This window comes from Buteo buteo, chromosome 6, assembly GCF_964188355.1.
Source record: "Buteo buteo chromosome 6, bButBut1.hap1.1, whole genome shotgun sequence".
Taxonomy (NCBI): Eukaryota; Metazoa; Chordata; class Aves; order Accipitriformes; family Accipitridae; genus Buteo; species Buteo buteo.
In genome coordinates, this window is record NC_134176.1 from 28857019 (window position 1) to 28866596 (window position 9578).

At 53.0% G+C, this 9578-nt stretch overlaps 1 protein-coding gene across 1 annotated transcript; it reads left to right on the top strand.

The window, feature by feature from the left end:
* Nucleotides 1-8: 8 nt before the first annotated feature.
* On the top strand, nucleotides 9-3676 carry NFKBIA (NFKB inhibitor alpha). The gene is given in 7 exon segments (XM_075030271.1): nucleotides 9-55; nucleotides 57-296; nucleotides 620-728; nucleotides 1242-1452; nucleotides 1945-2033; nucleotides 2151-2411; nucleotides 2941-3676. Coding segments are annotated over 7 exon segments (990 nt in total). The 5' UTR covers nucleotides 9-23; the 3' UTR covers nucleotides 2989-3676.
* Nucleotides 3677-9578: the final 5902 nt, after the last annotated feature.

The following is a 9578-nucleotide window of genomic DNA, read 5'->3' on the forward strand; positions in this document are numbered from 1 at the left end:
GAAATCCCCTCGCCCGGGTGTATATGCGGAGCGCCGCCGCCGCCGCCGCTCAGTCGCCGCAGCCCTGCCGCCATGATCAGCGCCCGCCGCCTCGTCGAGCCGCCGGTGATGGAGGGCTACGAGCAAGCCAAGAAGGAGCGCCCGGGCGGCTTCCCGCTCGACGACCGCCACGACAGCGGCTTGGACTCCATGAAGGAGGAGGAGTACCGGCAGCTGGTGAAGGAGCTGGAGGACATACGCCTGCAGCCCCGCGAGCCGCCCGCCTGGGCGCAGCAGCTGACGGAGGACGGAGACACGTAAGTGGGGGCCGGGGGTCGCGGCCGCGGCCGCGGCGGGGGGACGGGGCGGGCTGAGGACGGGACAGGATGTGCTGCCGGCGGGGAGGCGCCGGGCCGGGCCGCGGCGCGGCGCGGCGGGGAGGGCGGAAAGTCCCTGGAGGGGCGCCAGGGAGAGGCGGCTCCCGCGGGCGTGGAAAGCCCCGGCCGCCGAAAGCCCCGGCTTGCGACACCCGCGCGTGACCCGGGGCCGGCCCCGCGCCCGCCTCGGGGGGGGCTCGCGTGGGGGTTCTAGCGGCCGTCGCTCCGGTTTTGATGTTTGTTTCCCCTCCCCCCCTCCGCAGTTTTCTCCACTTGGCGATTATTCACGAGGAAAAAGCCCTGAGCCTGGAGGTGATCCGGCAGGCGGCCGGGGACCGCGCTTTCCTGAACTTCCAGAACAACCTCAGCCAGGTACTTGCGCCTCTGCGGCCCCAAAGCCGGATCAGCCCCCGCCACCCCCACAGGAGCCCTCTGGGGAATTCCCACCCAGAAAAGTCCTTTTCAGAATTTTTTTTAATTGATGGAATCAATGAAGTCAAGCCTACTTAAATCAAAGCCTACATTCAGGAAAGTCCCCAGCTGGCTCCAGCCAGCCTTAGTACGACGCTTCCTCTCCCCTGAGAGTGGCATTTAACACCCGCATTTTTCAAATATGATGCAATGGGTTGCATCCCTCTTTACTGGGATGTTAATTGTAGCCTTCATATGGATTGACTGTTCGGTGTCCGGAGAGCCCTAAGTTCATCACTTCCAGACTAAAGGGCAACTATACAACATGCTGGGACGCATAAAGACCTGAGTTTAGGGGGTGTGTTTTTAACTGGGGGAACAAATCACCGAGCGGTCAAGGGGTCTGCTTGTCTAGATGTTGCTGCCAAGTTTGCAGTGTAACTTACGGGTCTGTGTTTTCTCTTCTGCCTGCAGACTCCTCTTCACCTGGCAGTGATCACCGATCAGCCTGAAATTGCCGAGCATCTTCTGAAGGCCGGATGCGACCTGGAACTCAGGGACTTCCGAGGAAACACCCCCCTGCATATTGCCTGCCAGCAGGGCTCCCTCAGGAGCGTCAGCGTCCTCACGCAGTACTGCCAGCCGCACCACCTCCTTGCCGTCCTGCAGGCAACCAACTACAACGGTACGGGCACGCTGTTGTACATCGATATCGGTGTGCTGTACTGAGGGCAGGGTTGATGGCCCGTAGAGCTCAAAGATCTCGAGGGGGCTGGAGAAGGATCATTATGCCCATTTGAGAGTTGAGGAGCCCAAAGCACACAGCAGTGTTTGACCTCTTTAAAATGTCACTGCCTCGTAGGCCTCCTTACTGTTGATCATTGGCTCTCGCAGCTTTGAATTTTGCATTTTTAGTGAGTGCTTTTGCAGTGCTCCTTTTTTTTGGTTACAGTTAGTTGCAGTCAAACACTGGAATAAAGCCTCCAAGAAATCTTTCCAAAATCCAACCCTGTTATTCGTACTTACTGGAAGCTGGAAAGCTCTTCTGGAAAACACCCTTTTGTCATGGATGAAGTGCACACTTAGATACCATCCTGTCCTATCGTCTTGACTTTAGCTGAATGATAGGGCATTAGGTTAGACTTACCCAAATTTTCCCTTCATTTGTGTTTTGCAGGACATACGTGTCTCCATTTGGCATCTATTCAAGGATACCTGGCTATTGTTGAATACTTGCTGTCCTTGGGAGCAGATGTAAATGCTCAGGTATGTAATGTATGCTGTGAATTTGACCGAGCAGGGCTGTGTAGTCGTAAGAATCAACAGGTCTGGCACTGGCAGTGGCTCTCCTAACGTCCCAAACCTTCTGTTATTTTCACGCAGGAGCCATGCAATGGCAGAACGGCACTACATTTGGCTGTCGACCTGCAGAATTCAGACCTGGTGTCGCTTCTGGTGAAACATGGGGCGGACGTGAACAAAGTGACCTACCAGGGCTATTCCCCCTATCAGCTCACATGGGGAAGAGACAACTCCAGCATACAGGAACAGCTGAAGCAGCTGACCACAGCTGACCTGCAGATGTTGCCAGAAAGTGAGGACGAGGAGAGCAGTGAATCGGAGCCTGAATTCACAGAGGATGAAGTAAGTAGCTATTTGCACCTTTTCAAGAGAAGGGGAAAATCTTGCCCTTTGTAGGTTTTTCTTTTTTGGTGATGCTGCTCTGATGACACGCTCCAGTGACCCCTTACCTGCATAACAGGCATAACAGACATTTATAAATAGCCCATAAAGTAAGGCTATGTGATCAACCATCAGCAAGATGGCAGTTGGGGCGAGCAGATAAATAGAATAAATTTAAGAATAAAATGTAAAAAATAACATGAGGGAACGGAGGTTAGCTTCATGCAACACAGTTGTCTGAACACTGTTCTGTTGCTGACACCTACAGAACCTTGTGAGATAAAATTCAAGTTAATGGGTGGTTTTCTCCTCCCCAGCATTTGTTTTTCTAATGTTCTCAGTGCTGCTAAATGGCAAATGAAACCACCTCGGTGTAGAAATTTTATATGCTGCTGAAGTCAGGGCATGCAGAATTTGGCAGTTATCCCAGAGTGGATACGATACTCCCAGTAAGAGTTTTGCATTAACAGCCTTTTGTTTTTTCTTGCAGCTTATATACGATGACTGCCTTATTGGAGGACGACAGCTGGCATTTTAAAGCAGAGCTATCTGGGAAAAGAAGTGACTGTGTACATATGTATAGAAAAAGGACTGACTTTCTTCATTTAAAAAGAAAGTCGCAATGCGAAGGGAAAAACCAGGAGGGAAATACTACACTGCCCAGCAAGGAGCACGTAATTGTAACAGGACGGTTCCAGGTTCTGGCCTGTGTTTAAATACAGGAGTGGGATGTGTAACATCAGTAGAGATCTGTGATTATTCACACCACCTGATAAAAAGCCACATAGCCAATCATCTCAGCCCTACAAAGACTACACATCCAACCTGCTGGTTACAGAGAGCTATCTTCTGGCGTTAAGTACCACGAGGAATGCGTGTCGCCTCGTGACAAGGCAGGCTCATACCAACCCCCCATCTTCTCGGAGACTGCGTGTTAATCTGTGTTGGGCTGGTGGTGCTCCCTGGCCTTACTGACTGGCCTCAGCTGCTCTTGGTGGGGTGTCCCAGGTGGAGGAGTCAAACCAAGGGACTGGTGACCTCCTGACTGTTAGAAGAAAGTAGCAATAATGTTAACTGTGGGCATTGGAAACTGTGTGTTTCACACCATGTGTGTCATAATTGCTACACTTTTTAGCAATTGTATATTGTGTAAATACTGTACATTTTTTGTTTATAATTATTTTGGTACATGTGAGATATGTATTTATTAAAAAAATATTACTGTACCTGGTCTGTGTTATGGTTCGTTGCCCACCTTGTCATCCTGATATACGTGGGAATCCACCTGGTTCGCTTTTTAAGAAACATTTAACACCTAGTAGACCGGTAGGGTCACAGGCTCAGGGGTTTTAGGTGGTTTACCTCCACAGCAGTCAGACATCTAAGCAGCTCACAGCTCTCACAGCCCTTCTGCTGCAGCTAATTTTGGAAGCAGACGTAGGCGTCGTTTCCTGCGCCCGTTGCGGCAGGCAGGTCGGGGGGCTGGTATTCCCCCTCCGTCACCCAAGCACCCGGCCACCCAGCCGCTAGAGAGGGGTTTTGAGGCCACCTGTGGCAGCACCCACCCGCCCGCCCTCGTGGCACCTTTCGTTCCAGCTCCAATACGCGGCGGCAGCTCTTGCTGGGACTTGCCGGCGGAGGCTGGAGGTTTGCAGTGCAGCCCCGCACCCGCTCGCCCTCTCATTTATCATCCGGCTCAGCTCCGGTTTGAACTCGGACACCTTCGGATTTTCCAAAGGGGTTTTCCACGGGAAGAAGGAGCACACGCCCGGGAGCACGTGCTGCTGCCCTCTGCCCCTGAAATTCAGGCGTGGGGCCTCCCCCCTTCCCGGCTGCAGGAGCTACAGCTCTCCTTGGTGAATTCACAGCGGTGGAGGATGTGGCTTTAACCTGCTCCAGTTATTCCTGTGTGCTTCTCTCCAGCATTCAGACAGACAGAATCACTTTGCTCAAATCCGCACCTGCACCTGATTATCTGTTGGCAGCCTGCTGCGGTGCAGGACTAATTCCAGCCACAGGTTTTAGCCCAGTGTGTGACCACGTAAAGGATGGGTTGCGTGAAGGGCGGCCGTGCCTCATTCCTTCTGTGCCATCACCCCCTGGACGGGGATGGGGTGCAGCAGAGCTGCTGACGCAGGACTGAGCTCTGCCAAGAGTGTTGGCCAGGGGACTTCTGTGCTGCTGGCACCTGGCCCAGCTCAGGCCACTGGAGAAGGCCGTGGCTCCCTGTTGTACAGGAACACCCACTCCCTTTTCTGCCCTGCTCCTCCTGAGGGGTTCCTGACCCATGACCTGCTCTAAGGAGGGCTCTCTGGTATGAGGAAGAGTACCACAGCTGGCTGGATACTTCCTAATTTGCATGGGAGCCAAAGGCCATTGTGGAAAGGATTATATGAATTTGTCATCCTGAGTCATTTTTATTTCCCTTCCACTCTCATTGCATGAGCATAGCCCAGGTGTATGCACTGAAACTTCCTTCTGGCAGACAGGGCCTGCATTGCAAACCTGCAAAGTTTTCCAGGTGTGGGGCTGGGTGAGAATCTGCCAAACCCTTCTTCTTCTTGGGCACTCACCCTGCACTCCAAACGACCACTAAATCTGAGCTGGGGATGGGGACTGGGCGGTTTATCCACCTGCTGCTACAGGTTTTTTGCCAGCAAAGAATCCTGAGTGACTTTCAGCCTTGCTTGACTAAACACGATGTCGCCAGGGCTGGGAGTAGAAAAGGCAATGTTCGTCTCATTGGCTACCCTTCAGTTTCCCCCCCTGCAAAAAATGGGAGCTGGAAATGCTGTCAAGGTCCTGCAGAGGCATGCACCAGCTATAGGTATCCGTGTTCTGGAAGTGCTTGGGTACACGGCTGGACCTGGTATGCAAATATTTAAATAGATAACATCTGAATGCAAATACTTCTTATTCGAAGGCCAGAGGGAGGGAGGAAAGTGCACTTATCAGCAGTACCAGGTTGGTCGAGTAGTTTTGGAGGCAGCAGTAAGTTTTCTGCTGCCCATTGCAACATTTAGACAAACAGTATCTTGGGAAGGTGCTGCTACAGTCTTGCAAGAACTCTATAATGTCTTAATAAATGAAGCAAATGCTTTACTGTACAAGGAAGTTTTGCAGTTAAACAAATCATTGCCCAGGTACGGCATGCTGGTTTTGCTACTGTTCGCCTCTACCAGCCACGCAAAAGTAACCAAGTATCGTATGCAGAGAAACCACAGGTAAAGCAGGTAGGATGGAGATTAATGTGAGAATATGTGTTTGTTAGCAAAATAGGTTAGGGCATGTTGTGTATTTTTGCATTGCTAATGTGGGGCCATTCAGTGCAGAGCTTTGCCTCTTCACTTGATGATACAACAAGATTGTCCGCTGTAGGTCACACCCCACAACCCCAGTTTCAAACACCCTTAACTGCTGTGTGTCCACCCTGTCTCTGGCTTTTCCACACCTATGTCTTTAGAAAGACCTTCTGGGAGTGGTTTTGGTGATAACCTGCCTTCATGCTACCTTCTTGGCACTCTGGCAGATATGTTGCATGGTCCCATTTGTAGGACTCAGAGCAAGAACTCCTTACGCATTTATTCTGCCAGCATCGCTTTTTCCTTATTCAGCCACCACAGCTGCTATTAGCAGAGTGCACTAGCTTGCTCTTGCTTGTTCTCCTGCCGGTGCTTCCCTGCACTGGGCCAGGGTTCAAAATTCTCTCTCAGCACCTTTGCCACCTGCCCTGGGTGGCTCAGCAAGCTTCAAGAGCAACCACGCTGCTGCAGATCAAGGTCCTGTGAAGTTCTGTTTTAATTTCCTCTCTCCATTAGCCTCCTTCCTTTCCTCAGCTCGTACCATGCCTGGCCCCTCCACTCTTACTGCCCTCAGCACCCATATCCACCTCTGCCTGCTCTTTTCTCCCTTCCAGGGTGAGCACCTTCCCGCAGGTCCCCCGTCCCTCTTGTCCTGCAACACCAGCTCACCATGAACTCATTCACTCATCATGACATTGCACAGCATGAGGCTGCATTTTTGTTTCTAGCCTTTCCCCACTGCCCGTGCTTGTAAATTTCTTTGATAATCCCACAGGGATATTCCCGTATTTCCTTATATTGCTCACAAAGAGCTGAACTCCCCATTTCCTCCCACACCCTCCTCTTCCTCCTCGCGCTCCAGCTCCCTGCAGGCCTCCCTCGCCCCACCACAACCCAGGGGCGACCTTCAGTCCCTGCTCTCCTGCCTTTCAGCTCACTCAGCATCAGCCCTGGACTTCTCAAGACCCTTATGGTGGTGACAGATAAAATGCAGGCTGCCAGGGTGGCAATGGTGGGGAGCAGAGCCCAGGGCCTTGATTTTCCCCCAGTAAAGTGAGAACCTTTTTCTTCCATTCACTGCAGCTTTGGAAACTGTTAAAAGCAAGGTCCAAAGGCAGCCCTGCACCTAGGGAGGTGCACGAGCGGGGTCCATCCTCCCACTCACTCCAGCACCAGCCTGACCTTTGCAGTCATGAGCAAAAACCGTTCACCGCCCTCCTCGCCTGCTTGCTCTGCCGCTCTCGGGTTTTGGTGCCGCGTGCTCCTCTCACGCAGCTTGGGCTGTGTGGGCTGTTTGACACACAGCTGTGGGTCTCTCAGCTCCCTCAGCAGAGAGAGGTGGGACGGGCAGTGCCAGGAGCTGCCCTCCCGCCTGCCTGCTGATGGGCTTGGACATCACGAGGGGCCACAGCCCTAACTTGGAGGCCTTAACTCTTGCTGTCCTCCTCCTCATCCTTCAGCCTTTTGACTTTAGGAAGGGGCTCCCTATTGACTACTCAGCATTTTGCACACCAAGATGAACTACAGGGCCAGAGAGGGGCCAACGGACAGTGTTTACCAACCGTGCGCCCTGCATCCAGCTGGTGGGCACATCTACCTGCCTGCCCCAGCAGGACTCGAGGCACCAAAAGGCAGTGAGGCCAGCGGGACCCTTAATCCATCCCCAAAAGTGGCAGCCTCACTGCTGCTGCCTTTGCCCCACAGCGTCAGTTCAGGTCTGGATGAGCAAGATGGTTGAGTGAGGAAAGGAAAATGCGGAACCAGCAACAAAACCTGAGGAAAGATACTGTGATATCCGAGGAGGAGGACAAGCATCATTTGTGACTGGTTTTAATGGAAAATCTTTGATGATGGTGGACTCTGGTCTGGGCAGGGGCCCAGCACAGATCATTTTTCTGCAGAAGCTGAGCTGTGGAAATAATTAAGCATCTGGTTGTTCCTAGAAGAAAGAATTGCAGAACAGAGTGCAGGGATGGCAGGGAGGACTCTCTCTCAGGGTGAAAGCCCGCCCTCACTTCAGGGGGGTGGAGGATGGGCTTTTCCAGAATCGCCATGCTCCCAGCACTGTGCTTTGCTGGAGAACGAGAGCTGCGTGGGATCCCGAGGGAGCAGGGAAGACCTGGCCCCTCACACCAGCCAGGACAGCACATGGTCCCGGGATGGCCGCTGCACAGCCTCCCCCTGTCTCCAGCAAGCGCCTGTCACAGCTCTGGCACCTCTCACCTCCGCGTCCCTTCAGACAGCTCTCTGAAGCATTAACATCAGGGCCAAAAGGCTCCCTTTAAATGCTGACAGATCCGTCAGGCCATAATGTAAGAAGCCGCCAGAGGGGTTGAAACAGAGACTCCCCCCAACACACTGGAGGTTTGGCTGCCGTCCCTCCCCTTGCTCCAGCACTCAGATTTTCCCAGGACCGTCTCCTTGTCCAATTTTCCAAACAGGACTTTCCAGCCGCTGTCAGAAGAGAGCTGGGGTTTTCCCCACTCACTCCCTTCTGCACTTTTACCCCTTTACAGCAGCCATGAGCTATGGCACCGGGCTCCATCGCCTCTCCAGCAGCGGGAGTGCAGCCTCCTGCCTGCCCATCGCCAGCCCCAGGGGCTTCCCTGCTCCAGAGAAACAGGCCTGCACCCCTTTAATTTAAATACTTTTCCCATTCACAGTTTTAGCTAATTTAGATTCATTTTCCTGCACATCTTTCAAGGGAAGCTCTTCATCCCTCCAGCTGAAAGCAAAATACAAGCAAATGTGTGCAAAGTCCTGCAAGAAAGAGCCTTAAAACACAACTATTTTTAACATGCACGCACCCCGTGAAGGGCGCACGGCTATAGTTACAGTGCAACACTTAACTCGGTTAATTATTACCCCTGAATTTCAGTAGCTTGGAGGAGGGAGTTTCCCAAGGCCCTATGGAAGACCTCTGTGAGCGCTGCCGCTCCACTGCAGTAATGCTCCTTGTTTGCTCCGGGGAGTGCCCAGGGGTCGAGCGAGATGCAGCCCCCCCGGAGGAGCACTGACCGGTGTTAAAGGAGAGCCCGTAGTGTTCGCTCCTGTGGCATGGGAGGACCCGTGTGGTGTTTTTCCTCTCTGTGTGGAAAAAGGACATGCCATGTCTCAGTCACACAGCGTGTGTGCTGAGCTGAGAAGGACTGAGAGTCGGTAAGGATGGCTGCCTGGCCCGTGTGGCACGCAGAATGAAGCGACTCTCTTCTTTCAGTTTTTTCTAGGTGGATGGGTTCCATTCCGGCGTGCGTCAAGGCTGATGTTTCTGGATTTCATCTAAAAACTTAGATCTGACTCCTGGCAGCAGCTTCTCCGAGATGTTTTGTCCCAGCAAACAAACAAACGAGCCCTCACCCAATCTGCATGGAAGCTCCTTACCCGGGCCTGTGCCAAGCATGGCTTGGGGAAAACCCTCCTGAGGAGGGGGATTCACACCACCCACTCTCCCCCGAGCACACTTGACCTTCACCTCCTCTCAAACAGCACACTACAGCTGTAGTAAAACATGCAACATCGTCTGTTCATCCACCCCAGACCTCTCCGTGTTCGTGTCCTTGCAGCCCTGACCCCCAGCAGCAGTAGCAGGCTGAAACGTGTGGGGCCGAGCTGTTGGACCACCCCACCACGGCGAGGGAAAGCTCACAAACTGCCATGTCTCCTGCCTTCACAATCACCCTCGTGGGACAGAGCTCAAACATGTGGAAACTGAAATAATCAGGCAGAAAAGGGGTTAGCCAGCAGCAGTGTGGGAGGCTGGCAGGCTTTGCTCGCGGTCGGCCAGGTTTAAACAGGTGATCGAACAGCACGAGGGCATGTTCAACGA